General features: G+C 41.4%; 1 protein-coding gene across 2 annotated transcripts in view; it reads right to left on the bottom strand.

The window, feature by feature from the left end:
* Positions 1 to 237: 237 nt before the first annotated feature.
* Positions 238 to 27839, bottom strand: part of sumf1 (sulfatase modifying factor 1) — a 163454-nt gene continuing 135852 nt past the window's right edge. For both annotated transcript variants that reach the window (XM_087994502.1, XM_043708554.2), the window contains 2 exons: positions 19920 to 19979; positions 238 to 2942 (listed from right to left, as the gene is read on the bottom strand). In XM_087994502.1, the coding sequence (XP_087850628.1) occupies positions 2829 to 2942; positions 19920 to 19979 (174 nt within the window). In that variant the 3' untranslated portion in view covers positions 238 to 2828. The remainder of the gene's footprint in view (positions 2943 to 19919; positions 19980 to 27839) is intronic.

Genomic DNA, 27839 nt, shown 5'->3' with positions numbered 1-27839 from the left:
CAGAAACTTAAAATACAACAAACGCAGATACAATGAACTTGAAAAAAATGATGATATATTTCTAATGTTTTTAAACCCAGATGCACGTACATATTCAAACAGGTGGATTCAGGTAATTCTTGCAAATTGTCCGAATGAGGACAAGATGAAAAGCTTCAACAAGAGTTTTTATTTTAAGCAATACTTAGGATAAAGATACGTTAAATGAATGGGCAAGAAAAAGGCAAATAAGCATAATGTGGAAAAAAAATCAGAATTTATTTAAAATGAGAGAGACCGCAGTAGAGTGTGATACAAATCATTGTATACGAATTACGAAAAGGTAACTGAAAAGTACAGCAAATAGGTAGAAAACGAGGAACGGGACATTAAACTAAGGAAATATTTCTAGAGCACTGCGAGGCATTGGTAGGAACCACACCTGGAATGCTGTGTATACGTTTGGTCTCCTAATCAGAGATATATGTGCTTTGGAAGCAGTTCAGAGAAAGGTTACTGGACTCCTTCCTGGGATGAAGATTTTACGAGGAAAAGTTGTGCAGGTAAAGCTGATATTCATGTGATTTGAGCTCCCACTTCTAAATCTACCTTGTAGATACTGGGAGGGCATTTCCTCTCATTGGGAATCTAGAACCTCAGGGCATGGTTTAAAACTAATTGGTTCCATTTAAGAGGGAGTCTTTGTAATCTGCTTCTTCAGAGAGCAGAGGAGACTACAACTTTAGATATTTTCAAGGTTAAGTCAGAAAGATCTTTAATCAACAAGGAGATTTAAGGTTTATTGGAAGACGGGCAGTAAAGTAGTTAAGGCTCAGTCAGATCAGCCAAGGACTTAAATGGTATAGCAGAATCAATGGATCAAGTGACTTACTCTTTCTCCCATTTCTTATGATCTTATAACTGTCAAGGAGAAGTAGTTGGACTTTCTCTTTTTAAGATGGTCATTGCTTGTCAGGTGTGTGGTGAGAATGTTATGCACCTCTTATGAGTCTAAGCTTGAATGTTGCCCAGTTCCCACTTCAAGTAGAAGTGGAGTGCTTCATTATGCGAACAGCCACAAATCAAATTAAACATAGCAAAATATCCAGCAAGTGTCCCCATATTTTTGATGGAAAGACTGAAGCAGCTGATAATGGCTGGGTATAGGACATCACTGTGGATTTCCTGCAACAATGTCTCTGGGCTGAAATGACGGACCTCCAACAACCACAACCGTCTTCTCTTATGTTGGGTATCAAGCAGTGGAGAGTGTCTCCAAATTCAATGTTGCATTGGGTTCCTTGGGGTCACAGCTGGTCGTTTGCTGCCTTCATGTCAAGGGCAGTCACTTCCACCTCACTTCACAAATTCAGTGCTTCTGCCGATGCTTGGACCAAGACTGGAATGAGGTTAGAAGCCTGAGTGGTTCTGGCAGAACTCAGTCCAAGCACCAGCAAGTAGACAATTGGTGACTAAATACATTTTGATGACACTGTTGAAGATCCTTCCCATCACTTTGCTGATGATTGAGAGTAGACCTAATGGGTAGTTAATGACCAGCTTGGATTTGTAGACAGGACATTCCTGGGAACTCTTCTGCTTTGCCAAGTAGATGCAGTGCTAAAAGAGTATGGATCAGCTTGGTTAAAGCTGTAGGTAGTTCCAAGTATCCTTGTACCAATACAGCCTAAATAGATTACATGGTAATTTATTTACTTGCTCTGTATGGGAGCTTGCTGCATGCGACTAAAGATCATAAGACATAGGGGGAGAAGTAGGCTATTCAGCCCATCAAGTCTGCTGTGCCATTCAATGAGATCATGACTGATCTGATAATCATCAACTCCATTTTCCTGGCATTCCCCATAACTCCAATACCCTTATTGATGAAAAATCTATCTCAGCCTTGAATATGCTTAATGCCCTCTGGTCCTAAACTCTCCTACAAGGGGAAACTACCTTTCCACTTCTACCCTGTCAGGTCCTCTAAGGATCTTGCATGTTTCAATAAGATTACCTCTCTTTCTTCAATATTTTAAAAAGTACAAGCTCAATCTACACAAACTGTTTTATAAACCAGTCTCTCCATACCTGTCTCAGCCTAGTGTACCTTCCCTGGACTGCTTCCAATGCCTGCACATCTTTCCTAGAATTGGCTGCTGTTTCGGTTTACATTACAACATTGAGTACATTTTAAATTCATTGCTAGTGACATACTCAGAGATGCTAAGAGTCCTTGGTATAGTGATGTAAGCTATTTGTTTTTACGTACTGTCTACAACTGTATGCAAAAATACTCTGTGCCATGCTCCATAGTCCAATAATTCAGACTCATTTATGTGGTGTTTATTTAAAACCATTTGAGAAACAAGCAAACCCTATTATAGGCCTTTTGATTACATTGTGGAAAGATGTTACAGAGTCTTTGGTCTTGCTTAACCATCAATTGAAAGTATGGTCAAAAAATATTTTCAAGGTAGCCTTATTGAGTTCATTCATTTTGCAGTACTGTATTTGGTGACATTTCTAATCAAGAAGGTTCATTTTATTTTAGCAATAACAAAGACAGAATCCAGATAGAGTAAGTCCCAAAGTGATAGCTGAAACTCTCGCAAAGAACAAACATTTCATGCCTCCTGTTCTGTGCCTTTAAATTGAAACCATCGGAGTGCAAAGATTGCAGGAATCCATAGCTGGGACATTCGTCAGCTTACTGATGATGTCCGGTAAGGGACGGTTGTTGACTGCTTTAATGGAAAGTTCCATCTTGACATGTATTCAATTGCTTTCCATCGCAGGAAGGCTAATACTAATACTTGCCTTCTTGATGTCTCTATCCAAGAACCAGTTCAGCTCAGGTAATCTGGCAGAACATCAGCAGCACAGCGGAAACCCAGATTCGAGGCAGTGCTGTCTGGTGTATTCTGACTGCGAGCAGCACAACGGTATCTGTAGCAATAGTCCTAAAAATATATCCAAAGGTTAGAGATGGACAAGGATTATTATTCATTCACAGTGCATTTGCAAGTCCTCTCCTGGCCTATTACACATTCTGGATACTAAACTTCTTTTTGGTGTACACACCTCTTTCCCAAGAGCCCTGAAATGTTTTAAGTATTTAGACAATTCCTTTGTGAAAGTTGCTAAAGAATCCATTTTAGCCAACATTTTACATGATGCATTTCATATCATAACAAATCCTTAGTTTCCTTCTGGCCTTTTTGCCAATCAGCTCAAATCTGTACCCTCTAGTTCCCTGACCACAGAAGATAATTTCTCCCTGTTTACTCAATATTGTGGCAGAGGGGGACAGCAGACAAATCTACATAAGTTTGAACAACGTTCCATGGACTTAGAAAGAACTTGTCAAACACTGAAAAGACACCTGCAGCAGAAGCAGGGCTGAGACCATCAGCCTCTCACCTAGGCATGGTTGCAACTATTCAGCTTCACTCTTTGAAGGCTTCTTAACCTGGACATTTCCTGAATAAACACAGCTTCTGCTGTCTTCGTGCCAGGTTCACCCTGACGGGTTCCTCAGAGCTCAGGAACCTGTGCACTGACTGATGAAGCCAAAACGCTAGGATAAATCCTCTGTTAATCGCAAATGTTCGCATCAAAATCTGACAGCTCTGAGGGAAACGCACCAAAGTTAATCCTGGAAGTGGGCAGAATCATGTCAGGTGGTCAACTTGTTGCCCACTTTTAGGGCTTTAACCCTTCACCCAGTAATGGGCCCACCTACTCTAGGAGTTAAAAATGTCCAAGACTCCATTTATGAAGCAAAGGAGCTCATATTAGAGTCAGAGTCCTACAGCATGGAGACAGGCCTTTTGGCCCAACCTGATCCATGCCGACTGTTATGAAGCTGAAGCGTGTACTATATCTTTGACAGAGTGAAGGTTGTTTTGCACTGAGAGCTTGCAGGCACATGTCATTGACTGACTAGCAGCCTCAGAGTGTACTGGAAAATTGAAAATATGTAACATTTGGCTGTGAACCAAATACCTGACTTTTGGTTGCTATGTCTTCACAACATTTTGAATTCAACCAATCAGTTTAAATTATGCCTAATGAAGGGCTTATGCCCGAAACGCAATTCTCCTGCTCCTCGGATGCTGCCTGACCTACTGTGCTTTTCCAGCACCACGCTCTCGAGTTTAAATTATGCTCCAGGGTACTAAAGCCCGATCAAATTTGAATATTACTGTTTGACAACATTGAACCACGAGATGATATTTGGGTATAAAAGAAGCCGGCTTTTTGGAATTAGCCAGAGAGCGCAACCAACTGCCATTGTCAGAGTGTCTGCGAGCAAAACACTCTCTATCAAAGCAATGTTTTTATACGAAACATCTTTGCAGCATACAACCGAAGATGACCCAGGGAGATCTGCAGACAGAGGCACACAGAGAGCAGAGACGACAGCCGCAGTAGGGTTTTGAAAATTAAGTTGATGTAATTTTAATAGGGTGCATTTTTGGGAACAGTATATTGTTATAGAGTTGGAGGCAGATAATAAACTGTTAAGAGAAAGGATGCTTAGACTTGTAAATAGTTGTTGTTTAATGTTCACTTTTAGAGTTAAAATAATAAATTGATATTTTTTCTTTAAATAGTGGAAGTTGGGAGTTCTTTATTTTAACAGATTATGAAGTGAGGTGAGCTTTTCTGGATATTTGGTTTAATTAGCAGAGGGGTTCATTGCCATGTCATAACACCGACCAAAATGTCCATCTACGCTAACCCCATTTCCCTGCACCTGGCCCATATCCTTTTAAGCCTTTCCTATCCATGTATTTGTCCAAATGCCTTTTAAATGTTGTTAATGTACCCACCTCAATCACTTCTGCTGGCAGCTCATTCCAAATGCGTACCACCTCTGTGTAAAAACGTTTCCCCTCAGGTACCCTTTTATTCTTTCCCCTCTTACCTTAAACTGTTGCCCTCTAGTCCTTGATTCCCCAACTCTGGGGAAAAAGACTGAGTGCATTCACCCTATCCATGCTTCTCATGATCTTATACACTTCTATAGGATGCCCCCTTAGTCTCGTATGCTTGAAAGAAAAATTCCTAGCTTGAACAACCTCTTCCAATAACTCAGACTCTTGAGTCCTGAAAACATCCTTGCAAATTTTTCTTGCACTTTTTCCATTTAATAGCATCCTTCCTGTAGTAAGGTGAGCAAAACTGAACACAATACTCCAAGTGCAGCCTTACCAATGTCCTGTACAACTGCAACATAATTTCTCAATGTCTATACTCAATGCCCTGTGTGCCAAAATCCTTGTTCACTGCCCTGTTTACCTGTGACTTCACTTTCCGAGAACAGTGCACCTGAACTCCAAAGTCCCTCTGTTTCATTATACCCCTTAAGGCGCTACCATTCATCATGGAACTTCTACCTTGTTTTGACTTTGCAAAATGCAAGACCTCACACTTATTTATATTAAACTCTGTTTGCCATTTTTCGGCCCACTTCCCCAGCTGATCAAAGTCCTGCTGCAATTTCTGATAACCTTCCTCACTGTCCATGATACCTCCTACGTTTGGTGTCTGCAAACTTACTAAACATCCAAATCATTAGTATAGATAACAAACATCCAAATCATTAGTATAGATAACTCAGATAGTCACAGACCTCTAGTCCAACAAGCATCCTTCCACTATTACCCTCAGCTTCCTACCATCAAGCCAATTGTGTATCCAGTTTGCCCGATCCCCCTGGATTCCATGCGATCTAACCTTCCAGAGCAGCCTACCATGTGAAAGCTTATCAAAGGCCTTAATGAAACCCATCTAGACTACGTCTACCATCCTGCCCTTGTCAACCTTCCTGGTCACTTCATCAAAGTACTCTAACAGATTAGTGAGGCATGATCTCCCACGCACAAAGCCTTTTTGACTATTCCTAATCGAACCCTTTCTTTCCAAATGCACGTACAACCTATCTCTCAGAATCTTAGGTTTATTGGTCTATTGTTTCCACATTTTTCTTTGCAGCCCTTCTTGAATAAGGGCACAACAGTCAATACTCTCCAGTTTTCCAGTCCTGGAAGACCTCGCCTGTGACTAATGATGATGCAAAATATCAGCCAAGGCCCCTGCAATTTCTTCTCTAGAATCTTGCAGTGTTCTTGGATATATCTGGTCAGGACCAGGAGATTTATCCACTTTGATACATTCTAATACATTCAACACCACCTCTACTGTGATATGGACTGTTCCAAATATTTATCAAACTATCTTCCCTAAGGAGGTCCTCAAGTGTAGTACTATCTGGATTACTCCCAGTGCTACAAGCTAGTGACGGCAGGAATAGGAGGATAGAGCAGATGAATGCATGGCTAAGGAGCTGGTGTATGGGAGAAGGATTCACATTTTTGGATCATTGGAATCTCTTTTGGCGTAGAAGTGACCTGTACAAGAAGGACGGATTGCACCTAAATTGGAAGGGGACTAATGTACTGGCAGGAAAATTTGCTAGAACTGCTTGGGAGGATTTAAACTAGTAAGGTGGGGGGGGGAGGTGGGACCCAGGGAGATAATGAGGAAAGAGATCAATCTGAGACTGGTATAGTTGAGAACAGAAGTGAGTCAAACAGTCAGGGCAGGCATGGACAAGGTAGGACTGATAAATTAATGCAAGGGGCCTAACAGGGAAGGCAGATGAACTCAGGGCATGGTTAGGAATATGGGACTGGGATATCATAGCAATTACAGAAACATCGCTCAGGGATGGGCAGGACTGGCAGCTTAATGTTCTAGGATATAAATGCTACAGGAAGGATAGAGAGGGAGGCAAGAGAGGAGGGGGAGTGGCATTTTTGAAAAGGGATAGCATTACAGCTGTGCTGTGGGAGGATACATCCAGGGAAGTTATTTGGGTGGAACTGAGAAATAAGAAAGGGATGATCACCTTATTGGGATTGTATTATAGACCCCCTAATAGTCAGAGGGAAATTGAGAAACAAACTTGTAAGGAGATCTCAGCTATCTGTAAGAATAATAGGGTAGTTATGGTAGGGGATTTTAACTTTCCAAACATAGACTGGGACTGCCATAATGTTAAAGGTTTAGATGGAGAGGAATTTCTTAAGTGCATACAAGTATGTGGATGTACCTTCTAGAGAAGGTGCAAAACTTGACCGACTCTTGGGAAATAAGGCAGGGCAAGTGACTGAGGTGTCAGTGGGGGAGCACTTTGGGGCCAGTGATCATAATTCTATTCGTTTTAAACTGGTGATGGAAAAGAATAGACCAGATCCAAAAGTTGAAGTTCTAAACTGGAGAAAGGCCAATTTTGACGGTATTAGGCAAGAACTTTCGAAAGCTGCTTGGAGGCAGATGTTCGCAGGTAAAGGGATGGCTGGAAAATGGAAATGAGATAACGAGAATCCAGAGAAAGTATATTCCTGTCAGGGTGAAAGGGAAGGCTGGTAGGTAAATGGAATGCCGAATGACTAAAGAAATTGAGAGTTTGGTTAAGAAAAAGAAGGAAGCATATGTCAGGTATAGACAGGATAGATTGAGTGAATCCTTAGAAGATTATAAAGGAAGTAGGAGTATACTTCAGAGGGAAATCAGGAGGGCAAAGAGGGGACATGAGATAGCTTTGGAAAATAGAATTAAGGAGAATCCAAAGGGATTTTACAAATATATTAAGGACAAAAAGGTAACTAGGGAGAGAATAGGGCCCCTCAAAGATCAGCAAGGCGGCCTTTGTGTGGTGTTGCAGAAAATGGGGCAGATACTAAATGAATATTTTGCATTAGTATTTACTGTGGAAAAGGATATGGAAGATATAGACTGTAGGGATATTGATGGTGACATCTTGCAAAATGTCCAGATTACAGAGGAGGAAGTACTCAATGTCTTGAAACGGTTAAAGGTGGATAAATCCCCAGGACCTGATCAGGTGTACCTGAGAATTCTGTGGGAAGCTAGGGAAGTGATTGCTGGGCCTCTTGCTGAGACATTTGTATCATCGATAGTCACAGGTGAGGTGCCGAAAGACTGGAGGTTGGCAAACGTGGTGCCACTGTTTAAGAAGGGCGGTAAAGACAAGCCAGGGACCTATAGACTGGTGAGTCTGACCTCAGTGGCGGGCAAGTTGTTGGAGGGAATCCTGAGGGACAGGATGCACATGTATTGGAAAGGCAAGGACTAATTAGGGATAGTCAACATGGCTTTGTGCGTGGGAAATCATGTCTCACAAACTTGATTGAGTTTTTTGAAGTAGTGCTGAAAATGTGTTGCTGGAAAAGCGCAGGTCAGGCAGCATCCAGGGAACAGGAGAATCGACGTTTCGGGCATTAGCCCTTCTTCGGGAATCAAGCTTCAGGCTTATGCCCGAAACGTCGATTCTCCTGTTCCCTGGATGCTGCCTGACCTGCTGCGCTTTTCCAGCAACACATTTTCAGCTCTGATCTCCAGCATCTGCAGACCTCATTTTCTCCTTTTTTGAAGTAGTAACAAAGAAGATTAACGAGGGCAGAGCAGTAGATGTGATCTATATGGACTTCAGTAAGGCGTTCGACAAGGTTCCCCATGGGACATTGATTAGCAAGGTTAGATCTCATGGAATACAGGGAGAACTAGCCATTTGGATACAGAACTGGCTCAAAGGTAGAAGACAGAGGGTGGTGGCGGAGGGTTGTTTTTCAGACTGGAGGCTTATGACCAGTGAAGTGCCACAAGGATCTGTGCTGGGTCCTCTAGTTTTTGTAATTTACATAAATGATTTGGATGCGAGCATAAGAGGTACAGTTAGTAAGTTTGCAGATGACGCCAAAATTGGAGGTGTAGTGGACAGCGAAGAGGGTTACCTCAGATTACAACAGGATCTGGACCAGATGGGCCAATGGGCTGAGAAGAGCCAGATGGAGTTTAATTCAGATAAATGCGACGTGCTGCATTTTGGGAAAGCAAATCTTAGCAGGATTTATACAGTTAATGGTAAGGTCCTAGGGAGTGTTGCTGAACAAAGAGACCTTGGAGTGCAGGTTCATAGCTCCTTGAAGGTGGAGTCACAGGTAGATAGGATAGTGAAGAAGGCGTTTGGTATGCTTTCCTTTATTGGTCAGAGTACTGAGTACAGGAGTTGGGAGGTCATGTTGTGGTTGTACAGGACATTGGTTAGGCCACTGTGGAATATTGCATGCAATTCTGGTCTCCTTCCTATCAAAAAGATGTTGTGAAACCTGAAAGGGTTCAGAAAAGATTTACAAGGCTGTCGCCAGGGTGGAGGATTTGAGCTATAGGGAGAGGCTGACCAGGCTGGGGCTGTTTTCCCTGGAACGTTGGAGGCTGAGGGGTGACCTTATATTGGTTTACAAAATTATGAGGGGCTTGGATAGGATAAATTGACAAAGTCTTTTCCCTGGGGTCGGAGAGTCCAGAACTAAAGTGCATAGGTTTAGGGTGAGAGGGGAAAGATATAAAAAGACCTAAGGGGCAACGTTTTCACGCAGAGGGTGGTACGCATATGGAATGAGCTGCCAGAGGATGTGGTGGAGGCTGGTACAATTGCAACATTTAAGAGGCATTTGGATGAGTATATGAATAGGAAGGGTTTGGAGGGATATGGGCCGGGTGCTGGCAGGTGGGACTAAATTGGGTTGGGATATGTGGTCGGCATGGAAGGCTTGGACCGAAGGGTCTGTTTCTATGCTGTACATCTCTATGACTCTATAAGTTCCCAAATCTTCATATTTTTCTCCATGGTAAACACAGAGGAGAAATATTCATTGAGGACCTCGCTCATCTTCTGCGGTTCTACATACACATGTCCACTTTGATCCCTGAATGGTCCTATTCTCTGTCAAGTTATTATTTTTCCTTTAATATACTTAAAAAAAACCCCTTTGGATTCACCCTAATCTTCCCGTGACCTTTTTTGCTTCTTCAGTAAACTCCTGTATTCTTTGTATATCTCCTGGAATTCCCTTGCTCTCAGTTGCCTGTACCTGAGCCATACATTCCTGGTCAAAGCCTCCAATATCTCTTGTCATCGAGGGTTCCCTATTCCTGCCAACCTTGCCCTTCACCCTCACAGGACTACATAGACTTTGAACTCTAGCTATCTCACTTTTGAATACCTCTCACTTGCCGGAAGTCCCTTTGCCTGCGAATAAACTACTCCAATCAACCCCTGCAAGCTTGTCTAATTCCATCAAAATTCACCTTGCCCCAATTTAAACTTGAACCCGTGGACCAGTTTTGTCCCCCTCTATAACTATTTTAAAAGTAATAGAACTATAGTCACTGGTCCCAAAGTGCTCCTCCACTGTCACCTCCATCACCTGTCCTGCCCTATTTCTCAAGAGTAGGTAAAGTTTTGCCCTTCCCGGGTACGACCCTCTACGTACTGTTCGAAAAAAATCTTTCCTGAACGCATTTAAGACATTTCACCCATCCATGCACTTACAGCTCTGACAGTCCTAGTCTATGTAAGGAAACTTAAAATCCCCTACTATGACAACCCTATTGTTCCTGCAAGTCTCCCCAGTTTCCCTAATATTGTTTTAGATTGAAACAGCTTTATCTATTTGTCTGTTGAAGAATGGTGGGCATGGGTCTCTCTTTCTTTTTATTCCTGCACCTACAATTCAATGTAATGTTTGTAAGAAATGCCCCCAGAAATCGAACAACTGAAAGTGTGGATCATTTGACAGATATATCTTTTTGAACTTTCTCTCAATGGATTCTATATTATTGTGGACTTTAAAGAGTTACTTTGCATTCTTGCCTCAAAAAAAACCACAAACATTGGAATGATATTTGGACGTGAGATCTGCACTTTTTTTTAAAACACTTTTTCTATTTACAGCTAATGTTATAAAAAAGGTTCACTTTTTCAGTACTGAATTGACCTGTATAAGGAGATAATTTGTTTATTTTAAAAAAGAATGTAGTGAGAAAACTGTCACTGTCCACGGCTGACTAGTTTCAGGTAGGCCAAAGGCTTGCTAAATAATATCACAAGATAAATTATGGAAAGAATCCAAGTGACAATTATTTTAAATCTAATTTAGACAGCGATCATAGAAACATTACCTAGCAACAATGTCTGTTTTTCACAGCTGACACTTGGTTTCCTGTCAGTTTTTCCTACTCAAGCCCTTATCAAATTAAGGCCAGAAATAGACTTCCTCCATCTAAAGCTGGACTACAAACTTCATTTTTTTGGTCAAAATACAAAGTCAATAGCAACACACTTCACTGAGCCCTTAACAGCTCCAAGACAATTGCTGGAAAATGAGAGCATTGTTAATTAAGCTATATCCTACTGTGCTAATAAGACATCCAATTCCCTCGGAAAATAGCACCAATGAAATTTTTTAAGCAAATACTAGATTCATAGATTGAAAAAAAATTATTTGCTCAGACTTAAACATTACAATTGTCCATTCTATTTGTTGTTGCTGTTACTTCTACTAGTAATAATATGCTTCTTACTTTTTTCCTATATAGCCCTTAGCCCTTAGAGCCTCATCAAGCCCACACCAACCCTTCGAAGATCATCCCACCTGACCCACCCCCTAACCCTATAGTTCCTATGGCTCACCCGCGTAACCTGCACGTCCTTGGACATTAACGGCAATTTAGAATGTCCAATCCACCTAACCTACACATCTCTGGACCATGGGAGGAAACTGGAGCACGCAGATGAAACCCACAGGAACACGGGCAACAGTCTGGAGTTTGCACAGAGGGTGGAATCGAACCTGGGTATCTGGTACTGTAAGGCATTGAGCCACTGTGCCACCCTAATTCACAATTAATCAATGTAGTAAACCTTTCAAAGTTTGTTACCCAGTAAAATCCGGCACCAAGCCAAATAAGATGTGATAATAGTAGGTAGGTCCTGGCAAGTTTTAAATGAGAGAAAAGAGGTTTGGGGGTGGGGGGAGTGGATGGGATTCCAGGTCTTGAGACCACGAGTTAATGTTTTAAAATTCTACAATCAAACGCCTGAACCAGGACTTCTTTTATTCAACTGGACATCACTGGCTGGGCCAGTTTTGTTGCCTGTCCCAAACTGCCCTTGAGAAGGTGGTGGTGGCTGCCACTTGACAACTGAATTGTTTGTTATATCATTTGAGCAGGCAGTTCATTGTCAATTCACTTCATGTGGGAGTTAAAGATTAGACAAGGACAGCAGATCTAATGGAGCATTCGTGAATGAGATGAGTTTCTACATCAATTCAGCATTTTTTATATTAAAATTCAGTAATAACATAGTCACCATTTCTGATATCAGCTTTTTATGTCTGCTTTACTTAATTAACTGAAATAGTGAGTAATGGGGTCGTTGAGAGGAAGATGTGATCCGTGGCTGTGATAGCATTCTCCTTCTCTGAGTAAAAGTCACGTGACAACTTGTAGTGGAGAGATTACAGCTCACGATTTAGAACAACAGCAATAAAGCCAAAATTGTGATAGAGATCAGCAGGCACAGAGGTGAGGGTCGGGAGAGGTGCGGTTGGGTGAGTGGAAGACGTGTGTGTTTGCATATCTCTGTATTGGGGAGTCTGGCTTATTACAATATATTTTGAGAGGTGCTGGACAGTGGATGGCTTCGCTGAGTCTTGTGGTAACAGGAAATAGAGTGAATCTGGCTAAAAGAAACTTATGTGAGGATTCCTGATGAAGGGCTTATGCCTGAAATGTCAATTCTCCTGCTCCTCAGATGCTGCCTGACCTGCTGTGCTTTTCCAGGACCACACACTCGACTCTGATCTCCAGTCCTCACTTTCTCCTGTATGAGTATATAAGTACCTAGCACAAAGGAAGTTTTTGTTTTTGGCGGTCAATCATCTACCCTAATCCTAACCCTCAGTCGAAGGACATGGCTGTGGGAGGAATCCCTCAGGGTAGCTTCCTAGGCTCATCCATCTTTAGTCATCTCATTAAGGACCTTCCCTCCATCATGAATGAGCATAACAGGTATAGTTAGTAACTTTGCAGATGACACCAAAATTGGAGGTGTAGTAGACAGTGAAGAAGGTTACCTCAGATTACAACGGGATCTTAATCAGATGGGCTAATGGGCTGAAAGCTGGCAGATGAAGTTGACTTTAGATAAATGTGAGTTGCTGCATTTTGGAAAAGCAAATCTTAGAAGGACTTATATACTTATTGTAAGGTCCTAGGGAGTGTTGCTGAACAAAGAGACCTTGGAGTGCAGGTTCATAGCTCCTTGAAAGTGGAGTCGCAGGTAGTTAGGATAGTGAAGAAGGCGTTTGGTATGCTTTCCTTTATTGGTCAGACTGTTGAGTACAGGAGTTGGGAGGTCATGTTGTGGTTGTACAGGCCACTGTTGGAATATTACGTGCAATTCTGGTCTCCTTCCTATCGGAAAGATGTTGTGCAACTTGAAAGGGTTCAGAAAAGATTTACAAGAATTTTGCCAGGGTTAGAGGATTTGAGCTATAGGGAGAGGTTGAAGAGGCTAGGGCTGTTTTCCCTGGAGCGTCGGAAGCTGAGGGGTGACCTTATGGAGATTTATAAAATCACAAGGGGCGTGGATTGGATAAGTAGACAAAGTCTTTTTCCTTGGGGTGGTGGAGTCCAGAACTAGAGGGCACAGGTTTAGGGTGAGAGGGGAAAGATATAAAAGAGACCTAAGGGGCAATTTTTTCACACAGAGGGTGGTACATATGTGGAATGAGCTGCCAGAGGATATGTTGGAGGCGAGTACAATTGCAACATTTAAAAGGCATCTGGATGGGTATATGAATAGGAAGGGTTTGGAGGAATATGGGCCGGGTACTGGCAAGTGGGACTAGACTAGGTTGGGATATCTGGTCGACAAGGACAGGTTGGACCGGAGGGTCCGTTTCTGTGCTGCGCATCTCTAGAACTCTATGAAGTTAGAAGTGGGATGTTTGCTGATGGTTGCACATTGTTCCACACCATTTACGAGCCTTCAGATACTGAAGCAAGATGTGCAGCAAGATGTGGACAAAATCCAAGCTTATATGTTTCAAAGAACATTTGTGTCACACAAATGCCAGTCAACGGCTAACACCAACAAGACTAAATCTAACCATTCACCCTTCGACATTCATTGATATGACCAAAGCTGAATTCACCATTTTCAACATCCTGAAACAAAATTGAACCAGTCATATAAATGTTATGGCTATAAAAGCAGGCCATAGGTGAGGAATTTGGAAGTGACTCACCTCCTCACATCCCAGTGTGTCCATCATCTACAAGGCACAAGTCAGGAATGTGATGGAATACTCCCTACTTGCCAGGATGAGTGAGGCCCCAACAACATAACAAGCTTGACACCATCCATGATAAAGCAGCCTTCCTGATCAGCACCTTGTCCACCACCTTCACTTCCCCCAACAGCTAACACTGACAGGCAGCATCTACAAGTTCCCCTGCAATAATTCACAAAGACTCATTTGACAGTACCTTCCAAACCCATGTCCACTGGCACATCTACACAACATAACATTGGGCTGTAATAAAACCAAGAACTACAGATGCTAGAAATCTGAATCAAAAATAGACATCGCTGGAGAAATTCAGCAAGTCCGGCAGCATCTGTGGAGAGAAAGCAGACATAAGATTTTAGTCCAGTTCTGAAGAACTGCCACTGGACTTGAAACGCTGACTTTGTTTTCTCTCCACAGATGCTGCCAGATCTGCTGAGTTTCTCCAGCAATGTTTGTGTTTGTAACATTGGGCTGATTAGGCTTTAAGTAAGGAACATACTGCAGATATATATCTTCCCACATATAGTTATGTAAATGGTGCCCACTTTGAGAAAATAGCAGTTTTACTTGCAGTGTTTAGAGCACAGATATACAGAATGCACAAGATAATTTATTTCCTCTATGTTTTGATTCCCTTCCTCCTCCCAAGCCAATGTAATTAACTTTATCATGTGCTGAGATATCTAAATAATATTGTAACTGAACTCAGAGAATGTCCCAATCTTAACTTTATTGGTGGATCAAAACCCTTTGATATCTTGACATAAATATTTGTATTTAATTGGATCTCAAGGGCAGTCACGCAATCTGTCTACAGGTTTGGAAGCTGGTACTGTTAAATCTCCTATGTCTGGTCCAAAACCTTCACACTGTAGTGCTGTATTTCATTTAATGAGCACAACATTTTATTGTACAGGATTTTAGAGACATAGTTGGAAAGCAAAGGTGTAGCAGTTGCTATTTTAATTAAAACAGTTATCACTTGTGAAATAGCACAAGGTTCATTTTATTCTGTCAGAAACAAGTTGTTACCGCAATCATGACAGAAATATTCAAATATTCAACATCAGAGGAGTAAAGCATAGATTAGACCAATGATTTGTTCAATGACTGAGGAGCCATGTGAAAGGGACAGCATCCGGGGATTGAAGAATCAATGAACTGGTCAGTGTCTGAGGACTGAAGAGTTAGTGAATTGGTCAGTATGTGAAGTTTGAAGAATCGGTGAATTTGTCAGGGTCTGAAGATTATACAATAATTTAATGGGTCAGTGCTGAAGAACTTAAGTCTGTTAGCTGAGACTGCAGCAGAAAATAATGAACAGACAAGAGAATGAAATATGCATGTTAACTTAATCTGCATCACACCTTTGCACCTTGGATTGGGTTAAATTATAAGGAGCATTAACAGAGGTTAAGTAGGAGGTCCCCTGGGCAGTAGTCCAGGCTCAAAATGGTAAGCCGTGAACAGCTGCAGCTGACAGGGGAAGGAAAATAACTTGAAACACAAATTGTTCATCAGATAGAAACCGTAACTAAACTAATTGACTGAGTTGTGGATGAACAGAAATAAAAGTGTGAAAGATAGCACTTCTACCACAATGAACCAGATTTTAATGAAGACTATTTTTAGAAGAATTGAACGGCTGCACAGCTGGGAGCTGCAGCAGAATCATAGATCCTCCAGTGAAATGGTTTATGTCTGCCTGTTCACAAATGAAAGGTGATAATTTATCAGTTCAATCGTCCAAAAAAAAAAGCAAGCCATATCCTCTTCTCTCCATCTCCTTGTGCTCAGTTTTAGCCCCACATGTCTCTTCAAATAAAATCAAGGCAGAGACAGTAAAAGGTTGATACTTAGAGATACTTTTGACAGTGGGCAGTGGAGGTGGATATGTCCTTTATTCAACTCCATATTTTCAGGACTGACTGCAAACCCTCAATGACTTTCCTTTGATCGATGATGGTTGCAATTTGGATAACAGTTTGATGCAAGCTCCTCATCCTTAACTTTGGCACGTCTATTCACTGTTCCTGAAAGGAACATAAGAATTGGTGGACAGGGCCTTTATTTGCTCGTGTCTGCCCGGCCACTATTCAGTAAGATCATGGCTGATACACAAATGACCTATCCATCTGTCCTACCATCCTTAATGCCTCCAGCTAACTAATCTGAGATTTAAAATTTACAACTAATCCAGCCTCCGTTGCAGTTTGTGGAAGAAAGTTCCAAATGTCTACCACATTTTGTGTATAAAGGTGTTTTCTAGCTTCACTTCTGAAAGATCTGGCTCAAATCATTAGACTATATCCTCTCAACCTAACCAGCAGAAATAGTATCTCTCAAAATACGCTGCTTGTTTCCTTTAATATCTTCAAAGGTTTTGGTCAAATCACCTCATGACCATCTGAATTGCAGGGAATACAATCTTATTGAGTAAGATCTCGTCATAAGTTAACTCTTGGAGTCCATATATCATTCGACTAAATCAGCCCTGCAATTCCATTATGTTCTTCCTATTGTGTGATCTCAACACTGCTAACAGTACCCAGATGTGGCTGAGCGGGACTAAAGCAAGATATCTGTCCTTGTATCCTCTATATAAAATCCCATATTCAATTAGTTATTAAAAAATTCTCTGCACCTCTTCATGACACTGATCTATTTCCATGGATTTCCAAGTTTCTTTAGACCTTGACTATTTCTCAGTTCTCCCCATTTTGAAAGTACCCTGTTCTGTTCCTTTTTGGTTCCGAAGTAGATGACCAGATATTTGCCAACATCGAAACTACTGGAGGAAATATGAGTGAGAGAGTGGGGAAATGACCAAGTGATAGATTATTTTCACCAAGTCTTGGGTGACTTGAGAATTTTCAGGTTGGGTGTTTAAATATCCATCCCACCATCACATTTGCCTCAGATTACTGTGGATTGAGTAACACAGACAGTGAGCTTGAAGCGTGGAGAGATAAGCTAGGGGAGGTTGGGGGTGGGCTTTTGCCCGAAAAGTCGATTTCGCTGCTCGTTGGATGCTGCCTGAACTGCTGTGCTCTTCCAGCACCACTGATCCAGAATCTGGTTTCCAGCATCTGCAGTCATTGTTTTTACCTGAGTAACACAGATGTCAACTGCCACTATTTCTCCTTGGTTAGGAGCAAGGTGAAGAATTACAATTTAACACCCTTTGCGATGTCAAAATCACACTTCCATCTTCATATTCTGTGAGAGTGGGAGCAGGTAGCCTGAGGTGGCTGGACACAGGAGTGGGAGAAGGCAGCCTGTGGCAAGATCAAGCCCAAAGCGGGGGAGGGGGAGAAGTGCAAGCCTGGCATGGCTAGGTGTTTATGCACTGTTGTGTTGAACTTTTAACTATGTGTCTTCATTTTTCTACTTTGTAGTAAGAAGGACTGTAATGTTTAACTTAATTACAGAGCAGAAAAATAAAGAAAACTAAGATTCTGTACCTAGAAAGCTTTGTACCTAAGATGGCATCATAAGTGGCGACATAAACTTTTCATTGTACTCGTGTGAGTACATGTGACAATAAATCTAGTTCAATTCAATTCCAATCAATTCAAAGCTGTTCAATGCATGTTTATAATGTAGGATTAAAACGTACACTTAATTTTGTTTAATGCTGTGTAAATTGATCCAGAATTCTTCCATACACACTCCTCTTTATTTCCTAATACCATTTCTCTTTTCTATGTCTAACTGCATGATGTCCTGTAGTTCACACACCTTTCCTGGAATTAGAATTTCCTTGTGAACTCTTCAATGTAGTTGCCCTCTCTGTACTTTTAGGCTGTATATGATGTCCTCACCCTTCTGGCTCTGTTTTGGTCACAAATTTTCACTAGCTGCACCAGTTATTTCTGAAGAAGGGTCACACTTGAAATTTTGTTGCGTGGCACTAACTCAATGCTAAATGGAATAGATTCAGAACAGATCGAGCACCTCAAAGCTGGGCAGTGACCAGGCTCTCTCTGTCATCATCAGCAGCAGCAGATGTCACAATCTGTAACCTCACAGGCTGGTATCCCCTACCCTCTACCAGAAATCATCAAGCCAGGGAATCAGTGCTGGTTCAATGAGGAGTACGGGAGGGCATACCAGGAGCAGCACAGGAACTAGCTAAAATTGAGATGTGAACCTGCTCAAGCTACAGCACCGAACTTTACGAAGACTAAACGATGGCAGCAATGTGAGACAGAAAGAGTAAGGGAACTCACAACTAAAGGATCACGTCACATCGAGTTGCGAATAAGAGTATACAATTGAATAGCTAACTGGGGGAGAAGTGTCCCCAAATATCCCCAGCTTTAGTGATGGGGGAGCCCAGCACATCAGTGCAAAACAAAGGTTGAAGCATTTGCAAATATCTTCAGCCAGAAGTGTCCAGTGAATGATTCATACTGGCCTCCATATGAAGTGCCCAGCATTACTGATGCGAGTCTTCAGACAGTTCAGTTCACTTCACCCCACATGATATGAAGACACAGCTGAAGGTGTGGAGTACAGCAAAAGCCAGCAGTCCTGACAATGTACTGGCTGTAGTACTGAAAGCATGTGCTTCAGAACATGTTCCCCCAGCCAAACTGCTTCAACGTAGCTATAATTTCTGTATCCAATTGACAAATTGGAATTTGTAAAGGGCTAAATTATTCACAAAATCAGAACAAATCGAATTACTATCCCATCAGTACATTCCCAATCAAAAGGCAAGTCCTGACAGTGGTCTCAAGCAGCACTCGCTTAGCAATAACCTGCTTACTGATGCTCAGTTTGGACTTTGCAAGGATTACTTGGCTGCTGACCTCATTACAGAGTTTATCCAAAAAAAATTCTAGAGATGAGATAAAAGTAACAGCAAGCCTGCATTTGACTGATTGTGCCATCAAGGAGTCCTGGTAAAGCTTGGAGTTGAGGGAATTGTGTGGTAAACCATTTGCTGCTGGGGGTCATACCTGGCACATTGGAAGATGATTATAGCTGTTTGAGGTTAGTCATCTCAGCTCCAGGGCATTTCTGTAGGAGTTCTCAGGGCAGCATCAGCTTCATCAATGACCTCCCTCCATCATAAACTCAGAAGTAGGGATACATGCTGATGAGTGCACAATGTTCTGCAACATTGACAATTTCTAGAAACTGTAGCAATCCACGCTGACATGCAGCAAGACCTGGACTTCTTTCAGGTTTGGGCTAGTAAGAGGCAAGTAACATTCAAACACCATATTTGCTAGGCAATGACTATCTCCAACATCAGAGAATCAGACCACCTCCCCATGACTTTATGTAATTACTGAAATAGTTCCACAGAGGCAGGTATCCTGTCACTAAGTCACCTTTTATTTACACATGCATATTACCTGACATTGGTCTGGCTTCCTCAGAGCGAGCTCTCAGAGTGAACAGAATCTCTGACACCCCTTTTTATAGTCTTACCAGGCCAAAGGTCTCTCTCATTTGAGAGTGATGACTAGTGATGGTTTAACCTGAGGGTCACCATGTCTCAGGTGAGGAGAGAGGTTGAGAAGGAAGATTCTTCATGGTAACTTCAGCCAGTGCAGGAATTGAACGGACACTGTTGGTATCACTCTGCATTGCAAACCAGCTGGCCAGCCAACTGAGCTAACCAACCCCACACTCCTGTTTCTATCTGTCAGCCAGGTTAACAGCTTTAATCACGGAAATCAAATTTACCTTATGGCACATGTAAGATCCACCTTTCTTCACTTTGTCTATACCTGAGGGAGGTCCAACCTGCAGAAACAAAATGGAATTGCATGGTCAGCGTATGCAAGATGGAAGAGCCTGAGAGATGGGAGGATTTGGTCATGTGACTGTCTGAAAAGCAGAAAGGAGTCAATGCTCATCACTGCTATCATTGTACTGTGGCTTCAAAACGTTTCTCTTCACAGTTGCCTCCAGAATATTTGGAAGCACCCAATAATGTGTGACACGGTCCTAGAAATAGAAACATTGCGATGGAACTACTTGACCCTTACAGAGCTGAATTGTTGCTACTTTTGTTGTTTTTTTTCCTGCCTCCCACAATATATAATGACCCCCACTTTAATTCAGATCAACAAACAATGGAAGTTGTGTTGTAATTTGTTTTAGTCGATTTCAAAACTTCATCTGCTGTGTGCAGCTGTTTAGTGCTGCAGACACTAATTATGTGAATTCCCTGAAGCAGCCTCAAAATATTATATTCCATAGTGTGCTTGCTGATAGGGATATTATAATCTATATGAGCTACCTTTGTTAAGTGTGGGGTAGTAAATAGTATAGATGCAACAATATTGAGGGAAACTAGACACTGCCAATCAGTGTTGCATTGAATACAATATTAAAAAACAGCTAGTCCCTGGGGGAATGTATCACAACATCATTCTTGGCGCAGACTGCTCACACAGCCTTTGTTATTAAGTGTAACTAATCCAAGAGATTTGGGTCAGGTTCCAAATTGGTCAGAATAAACTAATGATGTCCATAACACATCAAAACATTCTGAAGCTAAGTGACAGTGTTCTGGTATTGCTTCTATTTTCACCAAAAAGATTCAGAATATACCAAGTCATCAATATGCTTCTAAACAGTTCCTCACCAACAAAAAACTTAATTAAATAAAATGCAGTTATATAGTCAGTCCCAGTGTACAACTGGGCTTATATGTACCAGTAAGATGGCATCATTCATCCAGTTTAAGCTTAACGTGAAGTAGTTTTATTCTCACGTGCACTTGAATGAGTCGTTGGTTATGGCACCATCTTGGGTGCAAGATACTTAAGTATTCGATACAAAATTGAAAGAGCAATAAATAAAAGTCCAGCATAAGAATAAAAAGGGGAAAAAAAGTACTCAATTTACAAATGGCTTCCCTCAATATTGTTGCATCTATACATATTTACTACCCAACAAAGGTAGTCCATATAGATTATAATATCCCTATCAGCAGGCACACTATGAAATATGTTTTGAGGCTGCTTCAGGGAATTTACATAATTAGTGTCTGCAGCACTAAATAGTTGCACACAGCAAATGAAGTTTTGAAAATGACTAAAACAAATTATAACATAACTTCTTATGATAAATGCTTACTTCTGAATGACTGATAGGTTTGTATAATGAACATTATCCATCCTCAAACCTCCCAGAACAATGTTCGACAGCTCCCGATATGGAAACAGAAGAGATCTGATATCCTTGGGCTAAACTGTATTTTGCTTCTATCGTGAAAAAAATTTCAGTGGAAGGGAGAAGTTAAAATTTAAAGCAGCATTAAAAAAGACGGACTGTACGAGTTTTTACATTAATATGCTGTAGTTAAGAATACAGCAGGTTACCCCAGATACAGCATTAATTAATCTTTGAAATAATACTCACTATCTTCCCTTTGTTTATTTGATTTGTGTTAATTTTATGCTATTTAATGCACTCATGAGATTATAATCAGTTATTAAAGCTCACTTTGATTTGGAATCCAAGTAATTGTGGACGGTTTAAATTCTCTGCATGAAGCTTTAGTTCAAAAGGGATATGACTGCAGGAAGGGACTTGAAGATAATGTGCAGCACATCAAACTAAGCATTGTTACAAAAATCATTCATAAAGGTCTCCCTCTAAAATGCTTGTTTGCTTTTATAATTTATCACTTTTTTTCCTCTTGTGATCTATCACAAAAATCATTAATAAAGGTCTTCCTATAAAAAGTGTTTTTGTTTGTTATAATTTATCATTTTGCTCTCTTGTGGAGATTTGTCACTTTAGATCTCTCCTTTAAGTTGGAGGTATTCCACTGTTGTGTGTCGTAAGGTTTATCAATGAGTAAAATCTTTAAGATATAATGAATGGCACTTGATCCTTTCATAGCTGCTTGTCATGAAGCAACTGAATGATTAGATTCCCTACAGTGTGGAAACAGGCCCTTTGGCCCAACAAGTTCACACCGACCCTCCGAAGAGGAACCCACTTCCCTCTGACTAATGCACCTAACACTATGGGTAATTTAGCATTAATCCACCTGACCTGCACATCTTTGGACTGTGGGAGGAAACCGGAGCACTCGGAGGAAACCCACGCAGACATAGGGAGAATGTGCAAACTCCACACAGACAGTTGGAATCGAACCCGGGTCCCTAGCGCTGTGAGGCTGCAGTGCTAACCACTTAGCTACCATGTCACCCACTAATTGAATCACAGCATTGTACCAGTGCAACATGCTAACTGAACTGACATTGAACACTGCCAGCCCAGGTGCAGCCTGTCTGGCAGTAGGGCTAGTTTACCAAGTGGCAGATTTTCCACCAGAACTGCACAATGAAAATCTGGGCTATCATGCAGAGTCTTGCCTGAAATCAGACAGCCAGATAGATTTTTGTTAAGCAAGTTATTAAGGGTTACAGAATCATGGCAGAGTTAAGATATAAATCTAATTGGATGGTGAAATGGGCTCAAAGAACTGAATTGACATTTCAAATGCAATATAACTCTTCTTTGAAACAAGAGTTCAATTTGGAACTAAATCTCTGTTCTGAAGGAGAGTCCTATTGGATGTTAATTCGGTTTCTCTCTCCACAGATTCTGCCAGATCTGCTCAGTTTCTCCAGAATTTTCCATTTTTGTTTCAGACTTGCAGCAAAGCAGTATCCAGTTTTTATGAGAGAACTGAATGTCGTTCCTGTTCTCCTAAATAGCATTCGCGGTGATGAGAAAAAGACTGAAATAAAATGATTTCCTATTGCCCCGAGCAAAATGTTCTTTATTTATAGTATCTAAATAGTACAAAGATAGCAGATTATATTGAAAGAGTCTTCATTAACCAACTCAATGTTTGGAACGCATTAGACACATTTTCAGGTAGTTGCTGACAACATGTTATCAAAGTGACAGCATACACTCTGTTCCCTACTTACTGGCAGAATCCCAAATCCTTATTTAAAGCAAGAGAAAAAAAGGCAGACAGCTGATGGCTTGTCCAACAAACACATGTCAGTTCTGGTGATTACCACGGTTTTACAAAGCATAACAGAGCCAGTTTCTAGCATTTTAAAAAAAGGTATTGAATCTCATGAATCACATCTTCCCGAAATGGTAAAACCAAAAGGTCAGCTCTCTCGTTAATTACATATACTGTCTGGAAAAACAGTAAGATGAGTTGCAAATAACTTAAGAGGATTGAATTAAGAAAAACTGCATATATCTGGGTTGAATTTCCTTCACTTAGTAAGACTGAGTGGTGATCTGATTGACGTGTGTATTAATATAACATATGCAGGGAAACTATTACCTCTGATAAGGAAATCAAGATTTTGGGGGGGGGGAGGGGATGGTGGCGATGGGTGGCAGGGGACTTCATCTTAAAATTAGAGCTAGGTCATTCTGTAGCAAAATCAGGAAGCACTTTTGCATCCAATGAGTAAGGGAAATTTGGAACTCCACAGTCTAAGAATGTTCAAACTATTTGAGTTCAAGCTTGAAATCAATTATTTGCTGAGTAAAGCTATCAAGGGATATGGAATAAAGGCAGGGAAGAAAAAGCATTGAAGTATTGATCAGCCATGAACTAACTGCATAGTCAAGTAACCTTGACAGGATGAAAGGACTCCTCTTGTTCCTGGTGTTCCGATTTTTCTAGGGCTATTATTGATTCCAAATGCATCGAAGAGTCCAATTCTGAATAATTAAAAACACAAGGGTAGTTTTTCTTATTCTATTTGCACGCATGTACAATTAAGTACTTGCAACAGGGTGGCCTGAATTTCTACCTTTCTTATGTATTAAATAGCTTAAAATGAGGGGTGTTCTTTTTGATAGTACAATATGGAAGAATTGGAAGCCTTCCAGCTATGAGAACTATCTCACGTCATTGCTCACTACTTAGCAAATGACCTTTTCCATTTTACTTGGAAGTAGTGTAATTAAAGGAAAGGAAAACATGCAGGTGTCTGCTACACAAACACATTACAATGGTGGACAGGAAGAAAATCAGCTGCTCCATCACTCCCAGCCACCACTCATGATGAGTACACGCTTCCTCCCCATCTTATGGCTACATAGTTGAGTTTTAACTCTGTGGAAACTCCAACATTTCGTGCGCTTGATTTCTTCAGTAAATGGGTTTAAGTTCAAAGGAAGGCAGAGAGCTACGTTTCTCCGTTTGGGTTGGAGGTCTTTTTTCTACCCATCAGCTATAACGTGGCTCACAATTTGGGTTGATGTATTGAAGAATTACAGAACTTTTACAAGGCTATTTGGCCCTCCAAATAACCATTTCACGTAGTTCAATTCTCCTGCCTTCTCACTGTTCCTTTCTAAAATCACTTTGGTCCCCCTACTCCTTTACGTTTTCTCTCTGAAATTACTCCACAGTGGCCATTATCCCCTCACCAAGTCACCCTTTACTTACACGTAGAAAAGCCTTCACATTGATCCAGCTCTCTCAGAGCCAGCTCTCAGAGATGTCTGACACTCCGGTTTTTTTTGCCATTGACAAGCAGTGCCCTTCTCATCAAAGGGCAATGCTTAACAAGGTCACACCAACTCTCCGAAGAGTAACCCATGCAAACCCATTCCCCCGACACTCCTGTTTATATCTGTCAGCCAGGGCTCCCTGATTGGAGCAGATTAACAGCCAGTATCAGGAAACTGGCGGCACGGTGGCTCAGTGGTTAGCACTGCTGCCTTACAGCACCAGGGTCCCAGGTTCGATTCCAACCTTGGGCGACTGTCTGTGTGAAGTTTGCACATTCTCCCTGTGTCTGCGTAGGTTTCCTCCCACAGTTGAAAGATGTGCAAGTCAGGTGAATTGGCCATGCTAGGTTGCCCATAGTATTGGGTGCATTAGTCAGAGGGGAAATGGATCTGGGTGGGTTACTCTTCGGAGGGTCAGTGTGGACTGGTTGGGCCGAAGCGCCTGTTTCCACACTGTAGGGAATCTAATCTAATGTAAACTCATATTCTGTGATGTCCACCTGGCTGACCTCACCACAATCATTACACTCTCCATATTTGTTGCTACTAAAATGAACCATCTCATATTTCTGAAATTGAAAGTAACCTGCTACTTGTCTGTTCAAACAACTTGTCTGCATCATTTTGAAATTCTACACTATCCATTTACAGTTAACAATACTTCCAAGTTGTGTACAGTATCTTGGGAACCCCCGACTTTACAGTCCCTCAAGCCTGTTCCGCTGAGATCATGGTTGATCTGTGGCCTCTACCTTTTGGCCTATATCCCTTAATACCTTTTGTAACAAAAAGAAAAAAATCCCCATACTTATTCCCCTGCAAATTCTGAAACTCGTATATAACTTTGCCTACTTTGCACTGTATCAAAGGCCTTTTAGAAGTCCAGGTACAGAAAACTATGGGACCAGGAGTGCACCAGTTGATTAAGATATCTTCATAATCAGTGAAGAAATACACACTAAATGATATAAACGTAATGCAGGGAGTACACACATCACTGTTTTACTTTATTTACAAGATAAATCACTTAAAGAGTAATACAACTTTGCCTTAAGGAAAACTTACCGGCAGAGAGGCCTCTCACTCACAATCTTAACTGGCTACTTGGACACCATGGAGATCACGATAATATAGTAAGCTGCTAGTATTTCAGGTATATCATTTTTGCCAGTTTATCGAGAGTGCCCATTCATTTAAGGTATTGGTTAAAACAAAGTTTGCCGTACACCCCATGAACAGTATTTCCCTTATCAACTTTCTCCCTTACCTCTTCAAAAAGCTCCAGCAAATCAATCAAAAATGGGATTTTTCTTTTATTCACTCACAGGATGTGGCTATCAGCGACTGAGTCAATATTCACCGCTCGTCCCTAATTGCCCTTGAAAAGGTGGTGCGCTGAGCTTCTTGAACTGCAATCTAGTTGGTGTTGGTACACCCATAATTTCATGGGAACGTGGCAGTCAGGAACTTTAGGACTTTGATGCAGGATTTTAAAAGAACTCCGTGCTGGTTTTCCATAATTAATTAATCCAAATTAGTTCATGGGGCTATTAACGATGTCCTGAATTGTTTCTGGAAGTTCCCCAAACACAAAAGTTTACTTGACTCACCTGGAATTGCTGGGCCTATCCTTACACCCTTGTTTTTTTCAAAATAATAAAAGATATGTCCTGTTTGCAATTCCCCCTGGTACCACGCAAGTCTGGGGAAGAATTACAAAACACGGCCAGTGCTTCCAAGTTTCCACTCTTTCTTCCCTCAGAATCCTTGGATGCATCTAATCAATGGGCTGAATGCCTAGTCAGCTTTAAATAACAGACAGCCTGTTCAATACCTCTTCCTTGTCAATAGATTAAGTTTTTTGAGGATGTAACCAAACAGATTGAGGAGGACAGAACAGTAGATATACATAAAGCCTTTGACAAGGTTCCGCATGATTGGCTGGTTAGTGAAGTTAGATCAAACAGGATTCAGGGAGAGTTTGTCAATTGGATACAAAATTGGCTTGATGATAGGAGACAGTGTGATGGTGAAGGATTGTCTTTTGTATTGGAGGCCTGTGAGCAGCTAGGTTCTACAGGGCCAGTGCTGGGTCCACTGTTGTTTGTCATTTAAGTAAACAATTTGAATGAAGATTTAGGAGATTAGTAAGTTTGTGGACACCAAAATTGGTGGTATAATGGACAGTGAAGAAGGTTATCTAAGATTAAAAAGGGATCTTGATCAATTGGACTGATGAGCTGAGGATTGGTAGATGTAGTTTAATTTGGATAAATGTGAGATATTACATTTTGGTAAAGTAAACAAGGGCAGGGCTTATACAGTTAATAGGAGGGCCCTGGGTGGTGCTGTCAAACAGAGATACCTAGGGGTTCGGGTACATAGTTCTTGAAAGTTGTGTCACAGATAGACAAGATGGTTGAGAAGGCGCTTGGTACATTTGCCTTCATTGCTCAGACCACTGAGTGTAGGAGTTGGGGCATCATGTTCAGGTTGTACAGGACATTGGTGAGGCCACTATTAGAGTACTGTGTACAATTCTGGTTGCCCTCCTACAGGAAGGATATTATCAAATTGAAGAGAGATCAGAAAAGATTTACCAGGATATTGCTGGGATTAGAGTATTTGAGTTATAAGCAGATGCTGGATAGGCTGGGAATTTTTTCACTTGAGTGTGGGAGGTTGATGGGTGACCTTCTAGAGTCAAAAAGTGTGGTGCTGGAAAAGTACAGCCGGTCAGGCAGCATCTGAGGAGGAGAGTTGATGTTTTGAGCAGGAGCTTTTCATCAGGAATGTGTGGGGCACCCAAGGGAGCTGAGAGATAAATGGGAGGGGGTGGGGCTGGAAAAAAGGTAGCTAGGAGTGCAATAGGTAGATGAAGGTGGGAGTTGATGGTGATAGGTCAAAGTGGAGGGTGGACTGGATAGGTGGGAAGGAAGATGGACAGGTAGGACAGTTCAAGAGGGCAGTGTAGAGTTGGAGGGTTGGATCTGTGATAAGGTGGGGGGGGAGAGATAAGGAAACTGGTGAAATTGACATTGATTCCATGTGGTTGGAGGGTCCCAAGGTGGAAAATGAAGTGTTCTTCCTCCAGTTGACGGGTGGCTAAGATTTGGCAGTGGAGGAGCCCCAGGATTTGCAAGTCTT

This window comes from Chiloscyllium plagiosum, unplaced genomic scaffold (genome assembly GCF_037043375.1).
Source record: "Chiloscyllium plagiosum isolate Xiang-an unplaced genomic scaffold, Cpla_swu_hap1 HiC_scaffold_14, whole genome shotgun sequence".
Classification (NCBI taxonomy): domain Eukaryota; kingdom Metazoa; phylum Chordata; class Chondrichthyes; order Orectolobiformes; family Hemiscylliidae; genus Chiloscyllium; species Chiloscyllium plagiosum.
Note: the sequence above shows the minus strand (reverse complement) of the source record. Positions and strands in the feature narration are given on the sequence as shown.